This window comes from Salvia splendens, chromosome 1, assembly GCF_004379255.2.
Source record: "Salvia splendens isolate huo1 chromosome 1, SspV2, whole genome shotgun sequence".
In the NCBI taxonomy this organism is placed as follows: domain Eukaryota; kingdom Viridiplantae; phylum Streptophyta; class Magnoliopsida; order Lamiales; family Lamiaceae; genus Salvia; species Salvia splendens.
Window position 1 is genome coordinate 46,110,427 of NC_056032.1, and position 26,048 is coordinate 46,136,474.

Here is a 26,048-nt window from a genome sequence, read left to right on the forward strand (position 1 = left end):
TTTGTACCAAATGCAATTACAACAAAACATTATTATCATAAATTTGATAAACGAGATAATGAGATAAAGCGGGCCCTATCACGTTGGATCCATTTAATATATCTGGATCGGGTTGGATCCGCCGCCCATGTGACATGCGTATTTATTTTTAATATTTTCATATTAATGTACATGAATTTTCATTCTTCTTCCAAATTTTGATTATCGAACTTGTTTATTTACCGACTTATCTTTCCAACTTTGGTTCTTGTTTATGTCTATATTTTTAGGTCACTCTAATATGTTTTGCCTAATAGAAATCCATGGATTCCACTCTAAAATCAATTAGTGATAGGAGGAGGGGTCCATGTGATTTATATACTAGTTTCAGTTTTCTTTTGACACCGATGTGGGACAGTTATATGTTATTTTTCTAGTTTCAATTGTCAGCACCCTCCCTCAAACCCTTCAAGGTGAACTTGGAGGGGTTGGTCTGGGTCCATGGGATTTATATACTAGTTTCAGTTTTCTTTTGACACCGATATATGTTATTTTTCTAGTTTCAATTGCCAACACCCTCCCTTAAACCCTTCAACGTGAACTTGGAGGGGTTGGTTTGGGCCCATGGGATTTATATACTAGTTTCAGTTTTCTTTTGACACCGATATATGTTATTTTTCTAGTTTCAATTGTCAACACCCTCCATCAAACCCTTCAAGGTGAACTTGGAGGGGTTGGTCTGGGCCCATGGGATTTTGGTCTGAGCCCATGTGATTTATATACTAGTTACAGTTTTCTTTTGACACCGATATATGTTATTTTTCTAGTTTCAATTGTCAACATTCTCCCTCAAACCCTTCAAGGTGAACTTGGGTCTGCCCATGAGATTTATATACTAGTTTCAGTTTTCTTTTGACACCGATGTGGTACAATTATATGTTATTTTTCTAATTTCAATTGCTAACACCATTCCTCAAACCCATACTAGTATCAGTTTTCTTTTGACACCGATGTGGGAGTTTCAGTTTTCAGTTTAGTTTACCCATACTAGTTTCAGTTTCCTTTTGACACCGATGTGGGACAGTTATATGTTATTTTTCTAGTTTCAATTGCCAACACCCTCCCTCATACCCATACTAGTTTCAGTTTTCTTTTGACACCGACGTGGGAGTTTCAGTTTTCCCAGACTAGTTTCAGTTTTCTTTTTACACCGATGTGGGAGTTCCAGTTTCCTTTCCCATACTAGTTTCAGTTGTCAAAATGATGTGGGACTGCCAACACCCTCCCTCAAACCCATACTAGTTTCAATTTTCGTTTGACACCGACGTGGGAGTTTCAGTTTTCCCATACTAGTTTCAGTTGTCAACACCCTCCCTCAAACCCTTCAAGTTTTTTCTGATCAATTGGACAACTAGCCTTTTTTTTCAATCGGTTGGACCACCGGCCTAAATTTTAAGCCCAGATATACTACTGGGTCAGTCATGATAGAAATCCATGGGTTACATCCTAGCCTTTTATATACTAGCTTCAGTTTTCTTTTGACACCGATGTGAGACAGTTATATGTTACTCCCTCCGTCCCGCTTTAGGAGCCCCGGTTGATCAATTTCGGGCGTCCCGCTTTAGGAGTTCCGGTTGAGATAAACTAATAAAAAATGCCTACAAAGCAAGTAAAAAAGTGTTAAAAGTGGATCTCAACATCTACTACAACATTTATTTATTACACACTCAATTAAAAGTGGCTCGCAACATCCACTACAATATTTATTTATTATACACTCAAACACTTTCTTAAAACATGTGTCCAATTCAACCGGGACTCCTAAAGCGGGACGGATGAAGTATTTTTCTAGTTTCAATGGCCAATAGCATCACCTTCCATATCCGAATATATGTATTTCTAATTGTCAAAACTCATATCAAGAAAATGGATTATTTTATTCTTTTAATTCCCACCTCATATATTCAATTTTAATCATATAAATATTTCAATTACATTAAATAACACAGAATTAACCATTTTATTCCAATCATTTTATTCCTACCTCCATCCGATTCTTTATTCAACTCTTACATCCAATTAGATAGCAGAATGACTGTGATCTCTCAGATAAACTTCCGCGACTGCAGCATGAACAGCTGCTCCGATAGGGAGGACGTCCTCGTCGAGGAAGAAATACGGCGAATGAGGCGAGTGAACAGCCCCTATCGCCTCGTTCCTGATCCCGATGTTGAACATTTCCCCCGGGATCACATCCTGATAGAAGGCGAAGTCCTCGCCCGCCATCACCTTCTTCCCCTCCTTCACGTTCTCCGTCCCCAAAAGGAGGCCCCCGACCCTCTCCACGTGCCGATGCAGTCCTTCGTCGTTGAAGCAAGCTGGATACGCCGGGAATTCTTCTTCTTTCATGTCAACGTGCGCTGTACATCTCAGCGAAGCCGCCTGCCCTTCAATAACCTACAAACAAGCCTAGCTTGCATAAGTATTGTAATCTTGAACTAGAAAACCTAACATTTGATAAGTTATATACATACTCCAGGCACGAGTTTTAAGAAATATGAGTTGAAAATATTAGTGAAATTGTGGGTCTCACTTATATATTTTAGTTTTATAATGAAATGAGAGTACAATGAGTTATCATTTATCGAAAAAGTGAAATTAGACGTCTGTTGATGGACGAACCAAAATGGGAAATTTCGAATCGGCCATATTTTCTATAAATGGTTAGATAACACGGGATTCATTCGACTGCCTATTATGATTCGACAATGCGAACGACCAACTTTTAGTACTAGATGTTAGAGGGGTCTAACCTCGGTAACCCTCCGTTGGAGTTGGCTCAGACCTTCGGTTGTGAGACTTCTGAGCGTACCTCCTATCTTGACGCTGCTGGGAATGACGTTTAACGCAGTCCCGCCTCGTACATACGTGACGGAAAGCACCTGCAAGTTTCGCACTCGAATTTTTCGTCAGATTCTATCTAGAATTCGAGAAATGGTAAACAAGCTGCAGAAGCACAACGTACTTGACTATGAAGGGGATCAACTTCCCTCGAGACGAGCTGCTGTAGCGCCAATATAGTATACGATGCAGCAACAATCGGATCGATGCTGAGGTGGGGTGCTGCAGCGTGCCCGCCTCTTCCAACTATTTTCGCTTCGAAGAAGCTCACTGCAGCCAGAATTGGTCCCGGGATACTCGATATACTTCCCGTTGGATTTGTGAAATCAACGTGCATACCAAATATCGCCTCTGCCTCACCGAGAGCACCGTCTTTTATCATATGGGACGCGCCGGCACCTCCCTCCTCGGCAGGCTGAAACAGAAGCCTTACTGTTCCCTTCAACATCAAATACAAAGGCAAAACACAAAAGAAGATTGAATGTTATTGTTTCTCAATAGTCGAAAAACGTGAATTCTTGAAAGAACGAAGTTATACAACGACGTGTTTGCTCTTATCCAACATAGATTTCTAATGCTTTCAAGATTTCCATGAAAAACACAACTAATACAAACTAGATTAACAAGACACCTTCTTTTCACTAATCTTACGTTTCAAAATTCTTTGTTCCGTCATCTGCAACGTCATTAGAACCAAACGAGTTTTGTGGAAAGAACGGAGTTATACAAATGCACGTTTCCAGAATCCAACAATGTTTTCTAAGACCTTAAAAATTTCCAACAAAAACATAACTAATACAACCTAGATCAACAAGACACCTATTCTCTAACTCGTACATTTCAAATTCTTCGTCCCATCATCTGAAACAAGTAAGGATTCTGGAATGAATGAAGCTATACAAATGCATTAGGCAGAGCCCTTCAAATCTACCACAAAAAACATACTAACACAACCTAGTTCGAAAAAGAACATAAGCTATAAGCATCAAGCATCAAACACTCCGATCAGATTCATTACGAAAATCATCATGAATGATTGCAACTAAATTACAACCTTAAGCTCGTCTTTCCTTTGTTGAAGCAACTTGGCAGCCCCGAGCAGCATAGTAGTGTGAGCATCGTGCCCACATCCGTGCATCACACCATCCAACTTGCTCTTGTGCTCCCACTCAACTAGCTCCTATTCACACACATACACACAATAATCAATCACAATCGCATAAACGAACATCAAACGAAAACCAGTCATACTAACAATAACAGATACATCTGACTTCCCAAATTGAAGTTGAAACATTTATAAATCCATTCTATTATACCTTTATAAAACACACACACAATCATCAATTTAGTAACAAAACAAACATCAAAGGATAAAACAGTCAAACTAACAATAATAGATAACATCTATCTACAAAAATTGAAGTAGAAACAGTTATAAATCCAGTCTATTATACCTAAATTTTTAAAACACACACAAAATCATCAATTCAATTGCTAAACAGTGTCACTAGCAATAATTCATATATTTGTCTTCACAAATTGAAGTAGAAAACAATTTAAAAATAAAAATTCAATCTTTAATTCACCACTATAAATTCTAAAATATAAAAAACCCAAATTCCCAAAATCACGAACTTGCAGCGGAAGAGCGTCCATGTCTGCACGCAGAGCAACAACGGGGCGGGCGCCCGACCCGATTTGAGCGACCACGCCTGTTTTGGCAAATGGGTAGTCGTAAGAAACACCGAGTTCATCGAGCTTGCTGCGAATTAGGGCGCTAGTGTTGAATTCTTGAAACCTGAGCTCTGGGTTTTCGTGAATTCTCCTTCTGATTGAGACTAACCAGTCCTTTTCTTTCTGGGCTGAGCTCAGAATCTCGTTCGCGTATTCTTGATCGAAGCTTTTCGATTGCGTTTGATGATTTGCTAAGTGGGTGAGAAGGAGTAGCAAGAAAGCTGGAAACTTCGAGTTGAGAAACATGATTTTCTTCGTTGAAAAAAATGTGTTTAGCCTTTTCAACTAATGATTGCACCTATTGAATATTGCTAGTATATAGTAGTAGCACTTAAATATAATTCCCCTCAAGGCCTCAACTATCTTTGCACAATTCATTTAAAAATTGTTTTTTGTTTTTCTTTTTACTATTTTTTGTTTTTTCCTGAAAAGTGTGTTTAAGTTCGATTAAAATTTTTTAGGATTATAAACAGTGCTCACAACTCTATAATAATAATAAAAAAAGAAAGATATACATTAATATGAATAATTATACTTTGTCCATCTCATTAGTGTTGAGACTGTATTTTTTTTGTCATCCCAGTTACACATAAGTCATTTCCCCATTAAGCAAAATTCATAACCTTTTTTACTTTATTTTCTCATTATTACTATTACTATCTGGAGTCCTTTTTCTCATACACTTTCTCCATCCAATAAAAATATGTACATTTGAAATAATACGAGAATTAATATATAATTGATAAATAAGATAGAAAAGGTGAAGGGTAAATACTAAGTAAAATAGTGTTTAGTTGATAGTGCGACTAATATTATTATTAGTGTTTAATGGTGGACCCAAGTAGTATCAGTTGTAAAAAAAGATGTAGTATATGAATAATGAGTAGAGGAAAACTTTTCATAAATGGAAATGTTCATATTTTTATGGGATAGATGAAAATAGAAAATGTACATATTTTTATGAAACTAAAGAAGTACAACAGATATGTTTAGAGAATGTGTGGAGTAATGAACATCAAAGGGGTGGTGGCGCAGTTGGCTAGCGCGTAGGTCTCATAGCTTCTGAGTAATCCTGAGGTCGAGAGTTCGAGCCTCTCTCACCCCATTTTAATTTTTTCCCTCTTGCAAATACAGAAACTCAAATCAATAATATCCCCATTTTATTTTTTCCCTTATATATATATATAAAAACTCAAAGCAATAACTACTCAAAATATTGGTTTGTTAGTTGGACATTGCTTGAGAATTGAGATGTATAAGCATTTATATGCATTTTATTTCTATATCCTAATAAGCATTTTAATATTCATTCCACAAAATTAGTTCAAATTCATTTTTCAACATCAATTTTGCATTAGGACTCTTGTAGACCTGTAGTCCTCGAAATATCAATATTTTTAGATGAAGTAAACGTTTAACTACTCAAAAATGGGAAGTCACAATTGGAAAAAACTTGAAATTTATATTCACAAAATCTAACTTTTACAAAATTTCTATATCAGAAGCCTCCACCATCCCTGAAAACATCTACAAAAAAAAACAGAACTGTATCCTGTAAATCTCTATAAAATACACAAATATAGAGGACTAAAATTCCCAGATTCTTGATATATGTTACAAACAATGTACAGAAATGATCATTCATGAAGTTCAGCAATATACAAAACCATAGCATCCAGGCATAACATTCAGCTGTAAAACGACGAACTATCAGGCGCTGGTGTTAACCTATTGAACTATAAATACTATATAAGCGCTCGAGTCCTATACAAAAACGGGCTGATGTAGTTAGTTTCATTTAGAAGGTAGAATATGCCAACAGAGCAAGAAGTATGACTATGAGACTCATGGCCATGAGTACCTTAGGCATGTATCTCGATGGCGAAGCTGAAAGTGTATAGCTGGAGCGCAGTGAAACTGTGTCTTCGGACTTGCTATTTGGTGCTTCAGCTTTGGCATTTGGGTTTGTGCTTGTCTCCTTTGAGTTTCCATCTGTATTTGCATCAACAGAAGTTGAATCCCTCGATTCATCAGGAGTGAGAGTAACAGCCTTCTCATCATCCTGCAGTACCAACATGGCAACACTAAGATTAGAATACCATAAAGTGGACAAAGGTATTGATTGGAATTGAGGATCAGAGGAACATCTCACCTTGGCTTTGTCGACTTCTTCCTTTATTTTAGAGTTAGTTGGCTCGTTCGGAAGGCCACACTGAACTGATCCAACTTGTAACTTCATCTGCAGACGAATTCTTCTTGGAGCAGTTCCATGTGCTGCAGTGTGCTGCACGGTGCTTTGATTAGGAACCAGGCGTTTCCTTATCACAATGCCAGTTCCAGAATTCGCGCCATCTACTGCAGGGCTATGGAGAGCACTGTTTTCAACATTTGACATGTGTTGGATGTGATTGCCAGAAGAGTCAGTAGTGGAATCATTTGGGAATCCAATGAGGTTAATTGCATATCCCAAGTTCCCTTGGTCATAACCACTGCTAACATAAGAATTGTGGCTATCTTGAGCTAGCATTTCAGAAGAAACTTCACTCTGGAACGGTGACTCTTGCTTCATATTGTCCTCAAACAACTCAACTGGAAGCATAAACAGATCAACCTAGAGGAGAAATAATAAATGATATCAGGTCACTGTCAAGAAAGCAAATCCAGCTCTAGGATGATATTGCCTGCAGTATAATTACTTTTAACACAAGGAAAGCAACAAAGAAACTTCCTTACCGGTTTCTGAGACACCTCCCCATCCGATTCACTACATGAGTAACTGGGTTTTACCATACTGTCACCATTGTAGATGTTAGGTGGACTCTGCTCCCCAGAATCAACTAAAACATCGTTCAAGAACTTTTCAATATCATCGGCAACATTGGTTCCATACTGGAATGGGATAGTTTGTTGATTATGGCTCATATCATCATTAAAGTCGCTATAGAAGAATGGGTTTCCAAGCTCCGACTGCATCTGGGAATGCAATGGGGAAAACATTTTCCCGTCTGTGGTCAGCGGCACGGGGTAGCAAAACTCATCCAATAGTTTCTCCAGCTCAGGGTTAGGCTGAATCAAAGAAGTAGCAAAGATAAGTAGAATCACAGGGAATTCCAGGAAAAACAAAAAATTAAATATACTAGAAGTCTAGAACAGTAGAACTGGGGAATTAACAGGAAGCTGAGTACATAATTATTTCACTCACGGGAATAGATTTCATGTCGGATACATTGTCCTCCATCTCATCAGCAATGCCATTATAACTCTGCCAATCAATAGGTATAGCACTGCCAGCTACAGCTTTCGGAGTACTTGTAGTCTGATGGCTTCCAGCACTAGAAGGTTGTGGTTCAGGCGAGCCGCCTAAACTGAAACTAACTGGTGTTGGTAGTTCATATTCAGCAGATCGAACTTCTGGAGGAGAAGCAATAATCTCTTCAACTCCATTGACGTTTGACGATTCAGTGACATCGTCTTGTTTCAGCTCAGCCTTTCTGAACAATCGGCATAATATATAGGCACCCTAGAAAGAGAAGTCATCACATCAGCAATTACTAGAAAAATGAGGAAATCAAAGCATACTGTATATTACTTGTCCAACGCCACATCTTCAACAATCAACATACGTACTCAATCCAATTAGTGTTGTGATACAATTATACCCCTACGCAGATCACAGTATGAGGAAAGGGGTTTTCACATGTTCTCAAATTCCTTATAGCATGACTATACAACTAAAGAAGCTAACTTACGAAATCAGTCAATATTCACTTACCTAGAACAAGAAAAGATGATACTATACAAACTAAACATGGCAATGGAAAATATTGCTCGTTCACAGAGAAAGGCATATAACTATAAGCATAGAAACAAAGTCCCTACCTGACCAGGGTGCGAGCCATCCAGAGACTTATCAGTAGCACGATACTCGTGAATCACCCAGTTGGTCCTCTTTCCATCAGGTGCACGGCCCAGGTAGAAAACCAAAGTCTTTTTCATCCCGATCTTTGCCCCCTTTCGGGTAGTTATATTCCTATCCTTACCAGTTGCCTTCCAGTAGCCTTTGTCAGTAGCCCGGTTCAATCTCTGACCATTTTGATATTTCCGATCCTTCGGGCAGAAGAAGAACCACTCATTGTCAGTAGACTCCACCACAGACAAATCTGCAAGACATCGAAGAAACAAAAATTATGATCATCTCCAAGTTCAAAGCCAATTGTAATCTCTATTGATAGGCAACAACCACTAATAACAAAAAAAGGACAATTATCAGTATACGTGTGTGTTCATCAATTAATAATCACCACAACACCGTATTAAATTCGCATAAATTATCTTCCATAAACAAAAACTCTGATGATTACTCAGCTAAAACAATTTCATTTTCCATCAAAATCCTATAGACTGCAAGATTTTGCATTCGTTGAGCTTAAATCATAAATTGCCCAAATTAACCGCGCTGGACAAACCCTAATTTGAGCTCAGATCCACATAATCTTAAACAACACAACACAATTTAACAAACCAACGCACATTAGCAATGATCCACACATTAAAATCACTCATTTCAAACAACACCAGCAAAACAAAGGCCAAACCCGTAAAAAATCGAAAAAATTAGCACAAACTCACCAGGTAAATCCCATGGCTCCCATTTGCAAACATCAATTTCACGAATAACACTGACTTCCTTATCCCGCCGATTGATTTTAAGCCTCAGATAGTGATCGATTAGCTCCTCGTCCGTCGGCCGGAATCTATACCCCACCGGTAACGCTTTCACTGGAAGCACAGCCATTGAGCAGGAAACACTTTCGCTTTTTCGCAAAAAAAGGGGTAAAAATAGACAATTGTGGTAAAGGTAAAGTGAATTTATAAGAGAAGAAGCTGTCTTAGCAAGAGAGGGTGAGATTCAGGGAAAATTCAGTGGGGTTGGAGTGATGATCCGAAGATTTTTTTTTAGAGAGAGAAGACGAAGAAAGAATGCAGTTAAGAGAGAGAGATAGTGGAATTTTCTGAGAAAGAGCAGTAGATGGAAGCGCGTCCATATACCGTGTTATAACTGAAATACCCATCTTAGCCTTGCCAAAGAGACCAATCTGCATTGTGATAATTATAAACTTTAATTATTATATATTCAAATTTCTTCGTTCAAATATTAATGTAGATACTCTTGAAATTGAAGCGGTGCAATCTTGAGATAAACTTTCATGAGGTGTTCCTGAGCTTGATCTAGCTTCCTTATATCATATTACCACTCCATTATGCATGATGAAACATTCAACATAACGTGATAGATGCACTATTGATATCGCATACACATTCTCGATATTCTTTTGTGCTATATCTTGAATTTCAGAAAGATAATGCTCTATTTTATTTAGTCGAACATATAATCAACTTCAAATGCATCATTATCCATTTTAAATAAATAATATTTGTCGATAGCCAAGTAACCAAGATATTTTGATAGGAATATATACTAGGTAGGAGTATTATTTTTTTATGATAGCCCTGTTAAACTTTAGCAATACATTCAAGTATCGAAAATTATTGTATTCTTGATTAATCATACTATTCAATAATTTATTCTTACAAAAATACAAAGCATAACGAATATTCTAAAAGTAATAGTGTTAAGCTGAAAATTAAAATACCCATTGTGCTTGTGTGTTGTGAGTGTGATTAAATTTAATTTTACCCAATATTAAATTCACATATCTCTTAAAAATAAATGTGTATTCTCTATGAAAATATGTGCTTTGATAAATTCATACAGTAACAAATGGTCCATGGTAATTCTTATTTTTATTTTTTGACATGAAATTTCTTATAAACTACTATCAGTAGCTCCAACCTTCAATCTATTAAGCTTAAAAGGAAATTATCTCAATAAAACACTTAACTAAATTATGCATAATGTTGTCGCGCCAACCGTTTTAACTTGAGCACACAGAAACCTTCTGGGGGTATATTAGGAAATTCAACGAGTCGTAACGAGGAAGCTAGATTTTGGAGAGTGACATAGTCATACAACCAATAAGGGATATCCACGTGTCGATAAAGTTTCATGTGGGACCATGACAATTTCATACTACTCCGACTACTACTATTATCAATTTCATTTTAAATAAAACAATCATTCAGCTGATCATATCCGGTGACAACTGTTTCTAAACTCTTAATTTTTAACCCATGAAAATATACTATAATTTGTGTTTTGTCCATCCCTAAATAAAAGATTTATTTGAACCAAAACATCGACAAAAAAGTTTAAAATGCATCTACACACATATTCAATTTAGTTAAATAGTAGTAGTAGTACAAGTATATCGTTGTGTAGTTGTAAATAATTTTATTTTTCTTTATTGGGAATAAAACATATATATATATATGAGTAATATTTTGCTTCAACCTCCATCGCCTTATTTGTCGAAAATGAGTGTCTTTCACTTAAATATTTTATTTAGCTCCTTATGGATAATCGAATGTTTTCTAAAATGAGTAATATGATAACAATGTTTTCTAAGCTACACTCGTTATATATTGCAAAACCATTCCCAAATTATAACAATTAGAAATCGAAATAGATTATTTCAAAAATAATTTGGAATATTACTATTAATCACTGACCAGTATCCTGAAATTGAGGAATGTTACTCGACAGATTTTATTCATATAATGTGAAAGTCAATGTCTTTTTGCCCAAGGCAAAAAAGGCCAACATATTTTAGTTAACTTTTTTTTTATTTAATCGAATTCATTCAACTACTAAATATTTTAGTGCTTAATCTCAAAAGATTGATTAGGAAAGACGGTGACACCCAATTTGGTGTTGTCACTATTTTTTCACTTTACTTTTTCCTTCATAAATAAACATGTGTGTGTCGGTGTATTAATTTTTTACCTTTTTATGATGATAGATCTTTCATAATTTTAGCCATGTACCGATATAATCATGAAGGAGTTCATTCTAAACATGACAAATTTTAAGTGATTTTGTAATTTTAATATGGTTTTTGATTGAATGAATAGAGATATTATGTTGTGATTTTTATTAAATTATATAGTACTTTTAATTAAAACATTACATATCCAAGGATATAAATTACATAAGCACCTCTCGCTAAAGAGAGTAGTATTAAGCTTGTTATGTCCTAACTCACACGCTCTATATAAAACTCCAATCTAAATATGCTTACTGTTAGAATGCTTATAAGATGGATATAAAAAAAATAAAACAACCTTTTTTATATAAATACCATCTACTATTAGATTTGTTTTCCTTTCATCGAATATGCAGTCTCACACATACATACATACATATTCTCATAGAGAATCACTTCCTATTCTACATGCATGATGCATGATGTACCCCATGCATTATACTTGTGGTCCCCAAAGTTAACCACTTACATTAGACTCCGTTGCAGCAAAAAAGATGATTCCGTCGCCTTAGCTGCCCCACACTTCGGCCAGACATTATGTGAGGGGGTTCAATCAGGAGCCCGTTGAGGGGGAGGCCGGCCTGAGGGGTTCAATCAGGATACGCAGTAGCCCGTTCAGGGGGAGATCTTAACCCACTGGCTGCCAGAAGCCCATCTCCCAAGGCCTCACACTTGTGCCTGAGAGATGGAAGCAACTACACGACAACAGTGAGATTCGAACTCAGACTCATTGCAGCAAGATCTGCCCCTCCATTGCCAACTGCGCTATGCCCCTGCGGTCACTTACATCAGACTTCATTGATAGTAGTATATGTCATGATACATAAAAAAAAAGGCAAAGTGGAAAAAGAATATGCCTAGATTCGGTCCATTTGCATAGCTTGGTCAAAATTAGAGTAGAAAATCAATCACAATGCATTTTGTAAAAGATTTTGGGCGGTGGAGAGATCTATTAAAGCGTCTTACGCAGCTTTTGCTTTTGCGCTTTTACCTTTTGCTGTGAGGTAAACCCAGAAACGCGTTTTTCAAACACAAGTCTTTTTATGTTTGATTTGCTATTATGTACTAGGAGAATATGTTGGAATATATTTGTGTTGGATTATTGAATACTGGAGTAGTATTTACGCTTGTTAGAGCATCCACTACGCGTCCCGCGTTCCGTCCCTTTGGATTATTGAATACCGGAGTAGTATTTACACTTGTTAGAGCATCCACTACGCGTCCCGCGTTCCGTCCCGGAGGGACGGTTCCGCCGCGGGACGCGTTGCAACGTTCGTCCCGTCCCGTAGCCCGTAGCCGCGAGACAAGGGACGCGCCGTCACGTCACGCGCCCGGGCGACGTGTCGCGCCCCCGATGCATGCGTGACGCCCACTCGCTGGCCAGCGAGTGGGCGTCGTCACGGATGACACAATAATTCGTTTTTTTAATTCGAATTTTAATAAAAAAAATTTATTTTTCAAACGGTAATGTTACCGTTAATTTTTTATTTCCTTTTTATTTTATTTTATTTTATTTTATTTTATTTATTTACTTTATAAATAATCATATTTCATACTCATTTCACACACAAACACACATCTATTCCTCTCAAATCCTCTCTATAACCACTCCAATTTCATCTTAAATCAACTCAAACAAATGGATCCTTTTGAGCAAATGCGTCAACTAATGGAACAATCACTTGAAGAAGATCGACGCCGAGAGGCGGAGGAAGCCGCGCCGCCTCCACGATGCTCCCGGACATACATCCATCGCAACCGGGAGGAAGCCGCCGCAAGGTTAGTACGCGACTACTTCTGCGATAACCCGATTTGGGGAGAAACCTATTTCCGTCGCCGTTTCCGCATGAGTAAACCGCTATTTCTCCACATCGCGAATACTTTGGCGGCCCGGGAAGAGTTCTTCCGAAAAGGGTTCGACGCGGTCGGACGAATGACCCGAGGTGGGAAATGGTTCGACCCCGAATCCCCCGGAAGCTCAACCGCAAGTAGTCCGCCGCGAAGTGGAGCGCATTCGTCAATACAAGAACGGTTGTCTATTCGGGCAAGGACACGCGACTCTAGCGCCCACGCCTAACTCCAAGAGGATCTAATTGAGCACATTTGGGAAAACTTTGGCGGGGAAAATTAAATTATGTCATTTTTTTTGGATTTAATTATGTCCATTTTCTATTTTTTTTAAATTTTAATGTTGTTTTAATTTTAATAAAGTGTGTTTGTTTTAATTGAATTGAGTTGGAAAAAAAATGAAATTTAATGAATAGTAATTTAAGCAACGGAATAAGGGACAGTTAAGGAACGGAGCGTTGCAGGTTCCGTCCCTTGGAGGAATAAAGTACAATGGGGCCCTCAAATAGTAGTTTAAGAGAACGTGGGGGACAGCGTAGGGGACGCTCTTACAACATTTTTTTTCCGTTATAGAAGAGTTGATGTGGACAAATATCAATCATCGTTGGCGATGTATGTACGCATTAAATGCGGAATATTGACATGCCATGTCAACTCTCCATAGACCAAATACAGTTACTATGTCAATTTTGCAATAAATTTAGTGATGGTGAAATAATCACATTTAACGACATTTCAATTTAAATAAAATTAACAAGGACATGGAGTAATATTTTGTCTTCTTCCTTCTATGGGATAAGGGTGTCCACTTACTTTCCACCACCAAATTCTATATAGCCAAATTTATTTAATTTTTTATTGTTATCTCTAAAGTTTGAGGTAATTAAATAGCAAAAGAATTGAGACCTATCCATATCCTATAATTCAACTTCACTTTTCATGTAACTAACTAATCCTTTACACTTTTTGCAAGTTCTAATCACTAATATCTCAAAAGATACAATTATCTTTATCACTTTAAAAGGTATTAGTATTATTTTCAATGATATTATTTGTAGGTAAAAGTTCCTATGCAAGAATTCAAGACATAGTAAAATATACTCCATTGCATACATTTATATAGTAAGAATAAGAGTATTACATCACGAAAAAAATGGTTGCAATTTCACTAACACTACAAAATGAGAGAGAGAGAGTTGTGTTTCCCTTTCACAACATTCATCCATAGAGTAGTAATCTTCTGATGTTTCCCGAACGACGTCAGAGGAGGCGGAACGAACGCGTCCCGTGGTCGCATAAGCAGCCGGCGACGTATCTGATGTCGGGCCACGCACCAGACCTCATTAGAACCCTTCCTGGCTCGATTCGCTGAGATTATTTCGACAGAATAATATGTAGTTCGGTCCGACAACCCTAGGCCTCAGAGATTTCTAGTCGGTTCGTGAGCCCCGTGACGAGCAACGGGTGTCGTCAAGTGATCAGTCGGGGGCACGGCATTCTGACCGGCGAGAACACCACAGTGAGCCGAGCATGGTCCGAGAGAGAGTAATCTTCCGGCCACGTCCCTTTCTCCACCTCCGTGGGGAAGAGGACCGCGTTCTTGATGCTGAATCCGATCGCCTCCTCCGCATCAGTGGCATCCTCGTCGTTCGCCTTGGCTCCTTGCTCGAACCACGACGCGTTCCATATCCGTTGCTGAAGGGGAGAAGAACACGATAAGGTGACGTCTAACATAGGCTAATCTACCACGTATTTCGATGAATCGAACGATTATAAACTCAGTTAAATTACACGATCCTTCAAATACGCAATCCTATGTATCGGTAATCCGATCCATCACACAAAGTAAACGGGCGATACCTTAAATTCTTTGTAGTCAACGACACCGTTCCCGTCCATGTCCGTCTGCACCCACAGTCCCTGTATCTCCTCGTTACTCAATCCGTTACAATGGCCAATCAGATTGAGCTGCAACGAGCCAATAACGCGTCATTAGTATTCCATGAAAATCAAAACACGGAGAGTAACACGTCACAACGAAAGAAATATCAACCTGTCGTAGCGCTTCACAGAAGCCCGCGTACGAGATGAAATCACCGTCATTATCAGCCTTCAGAAAAGCGAACGCATCTTCTTCCGTCAGCGAAGCTCGCCTAAGTTGATACTGCAACCAGAGATATTGAAGCGTCAAACATCTTTACACGATACATATACGAGCAAGATCACTTAAAAATTAGGTATCGAACCTTGAACATCCCCAACAACGCCTCGCTCCAGCTAGCGTTTAGCAATTTCCGGTATCGATTGGGGTTGAGAAGCCATATAAAATCAACACCACAGATATTGCCACGGTGGTTGCGGTGGCTCACCCACTGCACGAAGGTGCGACATCAGAGGTGAGAATTTTCGAAACGACAAAATTCAAATACACGAGAAACGATTGTAGATTCGAGAAAAAAAGGTACCCTGTGCGCGTCTGCATCAGTGTACTGATGAGCAGTATCATACGATGATACGAATCCCTGAGATCGGAGAAATTTATAAATATGCCCCCTCTTACTCCCATTCCAGTCGCTGTCACACCCAAATAAACGAGCTTGAGTTTCGTCTCGTGTTAAGATGGGAAAAACGAAAGCGCAAGAGGAATACATACCCGCATAGTAAGATAGGCAAGGGCTTAAGTTTGTTTTCCTTTTGATACGATTCCACATATTGCAATATTTTGTATACCTACATCACAAAATCGTATTGCATTACTCGAAAATGAAATTGATCCGAAGAAAAAAGAGAAGAACGAAGCGTACCTGCCGCAGTCGCTCCAAGCACATGCTCGAATTATGTGGAAACAGTAAGTGTGTGTTCACTATGAGAAGTTCTTGGCGAACGTGACCGTTCAGAGTTTGTGAAAAGGGCGCGTTCAGCTCAACGTGCAATAACTGAGCAACACGGTCGCCAAAATCATTGAAAAGCAGCTCCCGGTGGTTGATGACCCTAAAATAGTCCTTATGCACGGCCGTCAGCAGACCTGCGACATTCGGAAAAGAGATAACTTCGTATAGGAATCCGACATAAAATCTGCGCCTGTTATAACTAAATCAGTAAAAACCATATAAATTTTACATAGAACAATGCTGCTCCTATGCCTATTATTGAATCTGAATCAAGAAGGATTTAAACTCAATTCATACGCGATGAATCACAATGACTTTTTCTAACAAGATGTGAATACAAAAGGCGTTCCAACGACATCCACTACCTTGTGATCCACATCTTGTTCCTGTTCTATCCCTACCAAAATCCCAAACACATCTGCAAAAACAGATGCATTAGCCACACATTGATCGCGAAAATCGCGATGCCAAATTCGACATATCTAGATAGAACAAGAAAGGGATATCCAAAAAGTACACCATAGTTCTATTTTGATCAAACAAGTCCACAACTGCAGAGGCTACATATACGATTCTGACCACGAAAAGGGGTAAAAAATCATACCATCTCCGCGATTGTTCGTCCGAGCCAGCTTGAAATTGAGGTAACCGGCATCACCAAGCCTCTTATCGTAGATGCTCACCAACTCCTCATTCCCAACCCAGAATTCCTGCAACGGAAATTATCAAATTGGCAGTTTTAAACATGAAATCGAAGAAAAATATGTACTGTGATCGAATCAAACGAGAAAAAACAATACCTGAAGACAGATTATGGAAGATCTCTCACACAATAACCAATTTAAAATCCTCTGATTTCTATCCATCCAATAATCTTTAACATCACTTTCTCTGAAGCTTGGATCCTGCAAATCCACATTTCAAACAACACATTAAACAAAACAATGCTTTTACCAGCCAAAATCACACATCAACAAAGCAATTGATGTTAAAACACAACAGCCTTAGTAAAGCAACGACCCTTTTTTTGAGCAAAATATGATCAAGAATGCATCTTTTTACCAAAATCCACATCAAATGGCAACGGATATCGAACCCTTTTCTCAAAACATACAGCAATATGCCTATCAATACAAAAAACTACAATCTAAAAAAAGCAGCAACTCTCTTTCGAGTAAATCAATATACATAACTTGGTAAAAAAATCAAGCCCTTTTCTCAAAAAAAACAATGCAAAAAAACAACTACTGCAGTACATCAATAGCTCTTCTCTGAACAAAACATAATCAAGAATGCATCCTTTCACCAAAATCCACATCAAATGGCAACGAAAATCAAACCTTTTTTCTCAAAACATACATCAATACATCTATCAATGCAAAAAAAAGTAGCAAAGTAACAGCCCTTTTTCGATTAAAACATGACCAAGAAAACAACTTTTTTTCAATAATCTACAAAATTTAGCTACAAAAGTCAAGCCCTTTTTTCTCAAAATCAAGCAACAACCACATTAAAGCTAATGCAACAGCTCTTTTCCAAACAAAACATAATCAAGAAAGCATCTTTTCACCAAAAATCCACATCAAATGGCAACGAAGATCGACCCCTTTTCTCAAAACATAGAGCAATACGTCTATCAATGCAAAAAAACTACAATCTTTGTAAGGAATCAGCTCTTTTTCGAGCAAAACATGATCAAGAAACCAACTTTTTTCCAGAATCTACAAAATTTAGCAACAAAAATCAAGCCCTTTCCCTCAAAATCAAGCAACAACCATAGTAAAGCTAGAGCAATAGCTCTTTTCCAAACAAAACATAATCAAGAATGCATCTTTTCACCAAAATCCACACCAATTGGCAACGAAAATCGAGCCCTTTCCTCGAATTCTCACCTCGTGATTGAGCCTCTTGTAAATGGGCGCGAGGATGTTGAAAGTCGTGCAAGAAATACAAGAGGGGTCCGTAGTCGAAGAAGCTATGGCGTAGCTGCCGATTCTTGACAATCTCCCCATGTTTAATGCTCTGTTCTTACTCCCCATTTACTCAAACAGCTCAAATCAGTGTGTGATTTTCACAATTAATGATTTTCAGTGTAAATGATTGACGAAAACTGCAAGAGGGAAATTCAAGAATCTGGAAAAATATACTGAAAATTTCCTTCCTCTTTTTTTTTTAGAACAATAGAAGGATTTTTTGTGATCTTGGAAGATTTGTAATTGTGACGATTAACTCAACGAATGATGATAATTAGAGACAGTGGCTGTGATGCATCCCTCTATATATATATATATATATATGAGAGAGAGAGGTTTTTGTTTGTATTTTTTATTTTTTTTCAATTAATCAAGTTGTAAATAAGCAGATGCTATTATGAATTTTTTGAGTGGTGACGGTTATTAAAAATACGATAAATATTAAATAAATATTTGTGTGGAGAGAGGAGAGAAAATCGTTGTTTTTGATATTTTTTTCAGTATTTTTATAATTTTAAGTGGGTGTAATTTTTTTTATTTTTTTTTGGTATGTAATTTTAGTCAAGTTGTAAATAAATTGATAAGAAATAGTATAACTTTATTTAAGATAAATACTTAAATAAATTATTGTGGAGAGTGCGCCACCATTTCAATTTTTCATGCTACTCACACGACACTTCCACTCATTTAGAATCTTCACTCTTTTTCCATTTATTAATACAAATTTGTCATATTAAGACGAACATAAAATCGACATTTATAGCATATATTAACAACAAAAAGTTGTCTAATACATATCGAAATAATTGCAGATATTTTCTACATTCAATGTAGCTGATTTTGGCCACATAGCATCTGATAAAATCATGAATAATTATTTTTTGGATGATATATAGTTTATTTTATAATCTTTCTCTCCTTAAATAAATACTCCATAATATACTTATATTATGCTACATCCAAATAAAATAATCTCTTTTCCTGTATAAGAATACATCAATACGATATGTTACCATTAAAATCGAAAAAATGGAAATTAACAATAATTGAACTTTTAAATTTTTCGACTGAAATACTAAATTGTCTTCGAAGGATGTTGTATTTGGTTGAATATAAATTTTTCTATATATACATATATGTAGACAAAGTTTGGCAGAATTATTTGGGTGAGCTGTCACTACAAGATTGTCGAGGTGTTTCTATTTGAATTCCCAGAGTATTGTTATAATTGAAAACTAATCTAAAAATTTGTAATTATTAAAACAATTAACTTTAACCTATACTATTTTCAAAATAAATAACTATAGCAAAAGTGTATTGCTAAATTATGATAAAGGTGTTGGCATCAATTAATTTTGGCCTTAATAACTAATACGCGCAGGCATAAGAATAGCGTGGTTCCTATAATAATTGTAGTATTTATTTTTTGTCACACGACTTGTCTTGGATAAGGATAAGATTAGCCATTACATGAAAAGTTATGAGGTTTTATAACTTGACTCATAATCATGTCTCTTTGTTTAAGCTATAATTATTTTGTTATTTTTAAATTTAGAAAACATTACTCGTATAATCACATCGAATAAGGTCAAAAAGATCGTCGGCAGTAAGTGATAGAGATCTTGCCGAAGATCATTCCCAATATACCTTTCTTGATTTTATTTGATTCGGCATATCTTTTATTTTATCTTTTTTAAGCTTTTTATTTATTTATCTCGCTTGATTAACAAGGTACATATTAGGGTTTATAATAGAATTCTATAGTATTTTGATTCATTGAGAAATACTAATAAATAAATTATTCACATCCCTAATTCTGGCGGACCCCCTAGCACCTTGGGTTTATTTTCTTTTTGTTCTTATTACAAACGTGTGTGCTCAATCCTGATTAATTAAGGGTCTATCAGTACGACGACCAAATTGACAATAGATGACAAAAGAACAAAGAAGTAAATCCATCACTAACCTCAATGGACCAAGGCAGAGTTACTAAATCAAATCGATGAATGTAAAAAAAATTGAATTTTAATGAAATTTTCCAACCTATATGGGTTTGTGTGGTGAGTCAATCTATCTAACCTCCTAATCTCACTTGAATAATTACTTCACATTGACATTTATGTTGATGTTATCACCTTAGCTAATTAGCACGATAGTCCACGTAATACTATCATACTAATCAATAATTCTATAAACTTGGTCACAAATTTTTTTGGATAATGTTTATCCTAAAATTCATACTCCTTAAACTACTAGCAAAAATTATACTTCTTCTAAGTTTTGACATTTGATTAAGCCCGAAATACCCCCTCCGTCCCAGTTTAAGAGTCCTGTTTTGTCATTTCCGTCCGTCCCAATTCAATAGTTTCATTTAGAATTTACCATATTTGACCATAAAATTTAACCTCATTGTTGATGAAATTTACACTCAAATGTCATTACTTTCATAAAAATAAAATAAAATAAAATAATAAACATACAAAAGTCAAAAGGGTCCTACTTTCCACTACCCTACTTCAATTATTACACACTCCAACAACCACTATCCCACTTCATTTATTACACACTCCACCAATTTTTTAAAACTTATGCCATAACTAAATCTTATTCTTAAACCCAGACGGAGGGATCAGTAGTAATATATTCATATCACACACTGTAACTTTTAAGTTATGGATCTATGAAAATGAATATACATAATTATTATTCTCAAGCACGGAATACACTTATATTCTGCTAAATAGAATATGATAGTATATTAATTGGATATTGTAATTATGTGATCAGAATTGAACTTAGCATCTTTTATTTACCTATCATTATAGAGAAATTGAAGAACAAAATAATTATTGGAAAGGTTATAAAAATGATGATACTTCCACCAAACACGGTATAAGAGGGCTCCACAACTCCACCGACGCAACTCTTAATTCTAAAAGGGGACCAAGATTTTATTCTTTTCACTTTTGATTGCAATTGTAGGGAAATCTTATCTTTTAATTTTTCAGAAGTTATATATGTCGACGTGTACACAAATTTGGTTTTGATAAAATGCATGATTAAATTAAAATCGTTGATTTAACTGGATATCAGATTGGTCGTTCCAATTTTAGAACATAATTATCTCTGATATGCTAAATAAGGGTATTGATAAACGTATATAATTGAATAAATATAATTGAATTTTTTTAACATTTTATATTGAAAATCGATTTATAAACATTAACTGATTTGAAATAAATTTCATACAAACCATTTTGCAACACTTCGAAAAAAAATTAAAATTTTAATTTAAATATTTGTATATTTTAGGAAAAAAATATTTTCTTACTAAATATTATATAATTAATTCGAATCAAGCTCGAAATCATGTTACGATTTGACATAAAATTTCTATATCACTTCTTTCTTATTGCTACATATAATACAATAAATAACAAATCAACTTTTAATTAAATTTAAAAATTTAAAGATATTATGTACATGTACAATTTATGTACGTTTATCTTTTCTCGCTAAATATTTGCATATCGATTAATTTTGATTTCAAACGTTTAATTGTTGGTTTGGCCCAAGATAAAAATAAATTTTAAATCGAGAAAAATTCTTTGCAAGAGCGAGAAGACACTAACTTAAACAAACCCAAAAAGTAATACTTTGGAACCAGAACCATAACCATAACCATAACCGTGCCAACGATTACCAATTCAAAATTGAAATTTGTCGGATCGATTAGAGTGTCCACAATGGGGGAGCCGCGGCCCGCGGCTCGGTGCGCGGCCCCCCATTGCAGAGAGCCGAGAGCCGGGGCGCAGGGCCGGGAGCCGAGGGTGAGCCGCGGCTGAGCCGTGGGAGCCGCGGCCCTCCACTGCAGCGGGCCGCGGAAAATAATTTTTTTTTTTAAGTTTCGAAAATTACTTTATAAATATACACTCTCATTTCCATTTTTCCAACACCATTTTACTTCCATTTTACTCCAATCTTTCCATCCAATTTCAATACAACCTTGGAACTATGGATTCCGACGATGAACAATTCCAACAAGTGGTAGATCTGGAGTTCCAAAACCTTGTTGCAGCGGTGCAACGTGAAGCCGACGAGGCGGAAGATGCGGCGGAGGCCGCGGCTGCGGCGGCGGCGGCGGCGGAAGTCCATCGGCCATTCTATCATCGGCGATTTTTCGATCGTGATCATACCGGGGCTGACCGCCGGTTGATGGAGGACTACTTCAACGAGAACGCCCATTATCTGGCAGAAATTTTCCGTCGGCGATTCAGAATGTCGCAACGTCTCTTCGTCCATATAGCGACGTGTTTGGCGCAGCGGTTCAGGTGCTTCAACTTGCGATATGATGCCTCCGGCCGACCCGGCTTATCGACATACCAGAAGTGTACCATGGCAATTAGACAGCTTGCATATGCCGGGCCCGCTGATATGTTCGACGAATACCTACAGATGGACGAAACGACTGCCCTACAGACGTTGAGGCAGTTTTGCAGGGGCATTAAGGATATCTTCAAAGGGGAGTATCTACGGAAGCCATCGGCTGATGATTGCCAACGTCTGATGGATATGCACGGGACTGTACATCATTTTCCAGGGATGTTGGGGAGCATCGATTGCATGCACTGGGAGTGGAGGAACTGCCCGGTGGCTTGGAAGGGGCAATTCACTTATGGTTTCAAAGGCCGACATCCGACGATGATTCTTGAAGCAATTGCTGATTACCGCTTGCGAATCTGGCACGCGTATTTTGGGGTCGCTGGATCGAACAACGACATCAACGTTCTACGATCGTCCCACCTGTTCAATGACGAGAGCCGGGGTGAGGGTCCGCAAGTTAGATTCATGGCCAACGACACTCAGTACAACATGGGGTACTATTTGGCCGATGGGATATACCCTCGCTGGCCCGTGTTTGTGAAGACTATCCGACAACCCGTTGGACCGAAGCAAACATACTTCGCGAAAAAACAAGAGGGTGCTAGGAAGGATGTGGAGCGAGCTTTTGGTGTACTCCAAGCGCGATGGGCAATTATACGGTGCCCGGCTCGACAATGGCACGAAAATGATGTCGCAGACATCATGACTGCATGTATCATATTGCACAATATGATAATAGATGACGAAGGATTTGCTGCACAGCGGTGGACACCGGAAGATGGTGCTAGTTCGAGCTCGGGTACTGCCATGGAGCCCCTGCAGATAGGTGTACCACGTAGTAATGAATACTTGATCCAGCGGTACACCGACATGCGGAGCCAAATATCGCATTCATCACTGCAGGCTGATATGATTGAAGAGGTCTGGAACCGTAGAAGTAGCGCCGCAGAGTGATTTTAAACTAGATCACTTTTGTTGTATAATTTTCCTATTTCAATATAATACAACGAAATTATTGTTACATTTTTTTTTAGGTTGTGAATTTTTTTTGTTTACAATCCAAATTATTTTATTTTAATTAAATTTATAAATATCATAAATTTAAAGAATAATAAAATTTATTAGACATAAATTAAAAAATATTATTACAAAAGCAAACAAATTAATTTTATTTTTTTGGAGAGGGCCACATTTCATGGCCCTATTGTTTTTATACATTTCGTGGCCTTTAGCATTGTGAAGGCCACAAGAGAGCCACGAATGGTGGCCGGGCCACATTTGGTGGCCTTTGAAGGCCACCATTGTGGATACTCTTATGGTTCCTTTGTAGATGGAATCGTTGATTCTTGAATTGATGGAAAAAACCTTAGATTTGATTAACTTTCATTTATTATACTACTTGTCTATCAAAGTTCTTACCTAGTTTGAAGATCAAACACCAACCCCCCCCCCCCCCCCCCCCCCCAAATCAAATTCCATGACCATGGACATTATCATTTGTGATTTAATCTCTCTTTTCCATTATGTATTTTTATATAGTCTATTTTTTTTAGTTTAACCACAGGTGTACTGAACCCGGCGAATCCGACTAATTCTGCTTGACCGGGCTTGCGGATTAAGGCCGAAAGTCTCCCAGCAAGTGGCGGAGTTTATATAGTCTATTTTGATAACAACTGAATCTTCTATTTGTCCTTTTCTCCCACACGGTGTACAACACCGTGATATGAATTAATGTGCTTTAATGATGGTGTATTAGTTTAAGTATTATAGTGGTTTAGAGGCCCTAAGAAAATGATTATGTTTGTTCTTTTCACAATTAAATAAAGCACAAATAACATCATTGATTGACACGTTGCGAGTACGAATTCGATTGTTCTTGATTATAATATCATTGGGGCAAACTTTTGAAAAATTCTAAAAAAATCGAATTCAATATTAAATTGTTACCAAAAAAAAGAAAAGATCAAATCTTAAAAAAGGTCCGAGTCATCAGTTCTTATAGACATATTCTTCGAATAAAAACGATTCCAATATGAACAAAATGATTGAGTGAATTAGAAGATAGTAATATCAAAATGAAGCCTCTTGTAAATAACAAACCAAAAGCACTAAACTAGGTATTATTTCACAATTTATAATTTAAGTTACCACTTTAATATGTGGTGCACATTAATTTTCTTAGCATATGGTTTTGCCTTGTTCAATAAGTATCATCCTCAAATGTACTTATCATTAAATATTGCGAGGATAAGCATCATTGCAATAAGAGGTTATTAAAAATAGTGGATAAAATTTATTATTGTTATAATAATAATAATAATAATTAATTAATTAAATATACTACGTTTCTGATATTGACATAGAGTGAAATTTATAGAAGCTAGTTTAATTTATCTTAGCCCCCATTTCCATGTCATTATTCAAATTCGAATTTAAATTTCACTTGATTTATTGACTGTCAACGCGATTATCAAGTACCTGAAAAATGAACATAAAATTTAATCACTTTATCACTATTGAAAGCATGCTCTACTTTTTTTTTTAGAAAATGAACATCTATGATGTTGAAATTATATTTGTTCTCATAATTGTAATGTAACATAAATTAACTGATGTAGTACTTACTACATACATAATATTATCAATATACTAGCACAATATTACCCTTTTAATGACTTCTTCAATGGTATGATATATTGATAAATGAAGTGTGAGGATTAATTTATAATTCCACACGTAATTATGAGAAAGGCTCAAACCTTATAATATACTAATAAGGTATTTTTCTTTATAACATAGAAACATTAAAATATCGTATTATTGCAGATGTATGTAATTATTTATGTGTATGAGAGTGACATATATAGCTAGAGCTAGGTGACATGAAATAATAGTTGGCACACCCAGTTAGACAAAATTCTATGAAAAAGAGAATATGGATACAACATAACATCTCCCCTAAATAATAAACCAAACTCATTGTCTTCTAGAAACATTAATTTGACCATTCTTAAAATAATTATATCAATAATACCTACACATAATTTATAGTGCGTGCATGTTTATGCTATTATTTCATATCATATGATTCATAATTATATTCCTTTTTTACTTTCGTACTATCTTTTGTTCCTTATTCCATTAATCAAACTTCTTTTTTTCCTTTTTTCTAGTAGTACTATTACTATATATGAAAAACAGCAGTTTAATTGCGAGGTAATTATTTTACAGCACAATTCATTTTTTAAAAATAAATAATAAATTGTTATTTAACTAATCTTTTCTAATTACAACTCATTTATACTCATACTAAAGCATTTAAATTTCTATTCAATTATCAATTACAAAATCATTAATCAATAGGAAAGTACTAAATATTAGCCTTATTATTA

At 36.5% G+C, this 26,048-nt stretch overlaps 3 protein-coding genes and 1 non-coding gene across 4 annotated transcripts; 1 reads left to right on the forward strand and 3 right to left on the reverse strand.

Moving 5' to 3' along the window:
- Positions 1-1,897: 1,897 nt before the first annotated feature.
- Positions 1,898-4,906, reverse strand: LOC121756052 (IAA-amino acid hydrolase ILR1-like 5). The gene is made up of 5 exons (XM_042151513.1): positions 4,519-4,906; positions 3,935-4,060; positions 3,005-3,319; positions 2,793-2,921; positions 1,898-2,436 (listed from the first exon to the last, which is right to left on the reverse strand). The coding sequence occupies exons 1-5, from the start codon at positions 4,861-4,863 to the stop codon at positions 2,059-2,061; spliced, it is 1,293 nt and encodes a 430-aa protein (XP_042007447.1). The 5' UTR covers positions 4,864-4,906; the 3' UTR covers positions 1,898-2,058.
- Positions 4,907-5,637: 731 nt separating this feature from the next.
- TRNAM-CAU lies at positions 5,638-5,722 on the forward strand. Its single transcript is given in 2 exon segments — positions 5,638-5,675; positions 5,687-5,722. It is a non-coding gene; the product is annotated as a tRNA-Met (tRNA).
- Positions 5,723-6,197: 475 nt separating this feature from the next.
- LOC121756061 (NAC domain-containing protein 62-like) lies at positions 6,198-9,626 on the reverse strand. The gene is made up of 6 exons (XM_042151520.1): positions 9,247-9,626; positions 8,497-8,777; positions 7,820-8,137; positions 7,351-7,683; positions 6,770-7,228; positions 6,198-6,679 (listed from the first exon to the last, which is right to left on the reverse strand). The coding sequence occupies exons 1-6, from the start codon at positions 9,410-9,412 to the stop codon at positions 6,416-6,418; spliced, it is 1,821 nt and encodes a 606-aa protein (XP_042007454.1). The 5' UTR covers positions 9,413-9,626; the 3' UTR covers positions 6,198-6,415.
- A 4,871-nt stretch (positions 9,627-14,497) lies between these two features.
- Positions 14,498-18,563, reverse strand: LOC121756069 (uncharacterized calcium-binding protein At1g02270-like). Its single transcript, XM_042151530.1, has 10 exons — positions 18,193-18,563; positions 17,101-17,205; positions 16,905-17,010; positions 16,214-16,434; positions 16,063-16,139; positions 15,875-15,983; positions 15,656-15,781; positions 15,463-15,573; positions 15,270-15,377; positions 14,498-15,104 (listed from the first exon to the last, which is right to left on the reverse strand). The coding sequence occupies exons 1-10, from the start codon at positions 18,337-18,339 to the stop codon at positions 14,880-14,882; spliced, it is 1,335 nt and encodes a 444-aa protein (XP_042007464.1). The 5' UTR covers positions 18,340-18,563; the 3' UTR covers positions 14,498-14,879.
- Between the last annotated feature and the right edge of the window lie 7,485 nt (positions 18,564-26,048).

Coding starts and splice junctions, on each gene's coding strand:
- LOC121756061 (XM_042151520.1), bottom strand. CDS start 9,412: ATGGCTGTGCTTCCAGTGAAAGCGTTACCGGTGGGGTATAGATTCCGG. Junction 8,138..8,496: donor ATGGCTCGCACCCTGGTCAG/GTAGGGACTTTG, acceptor TTCTCTTTCTAG/GGTGCCTATATATTATGCCG. Junction 7,229..7,350: donor GGGAGGTGTCTCAGAAACCG/GTAAGGAAGTTT, acceptor TTTCTCCTCTAG/GTTGATCTGTTTATGCTTCC.
- LOC121756052 (XM_042151513.1), bottom strand. CDS start 4,863: ATGTTTCTCAACTCGAAGTTTCCAGCTTTCTTGCTACTCCTTCTCACC. Junction 4,061..4,518: donor TGGACGCTCTTCCGCTGCAA/GTTCGTGATTTT, acceptor GTGTGTGAATAG/GAGCTAGTTGAGTGGGAGCA. Junction 2,437..2,792: donor TCCAACGGAGGGTTACCGAG/GTTAGACCCCTC, acceptor GCTTGTTTGTAG/GTTATTGAAGGGCAGGCGGC.
- LOC121756069 (XM_042151530.1), bottom strand. CDS start 18,339: ATGGGGAGTAAGAACAGAGCATTAAACATGGGGAGATTGTCAAGAATC. Junction 15,782..15,874: donor CTGATGCAGACGCGCACAGG/GTACCTTTTTTT, acceptor ACCTTCGTGCAG/TGGGTGAGCCACCGCAACCA. Junction 15,574..15,655: donor CGTTGTTGGGGATGTTCAAG/GTTCGATACCTA, acceptor CTCTGGTTGCAG/TATCAACTTAGGCGAGCTTC.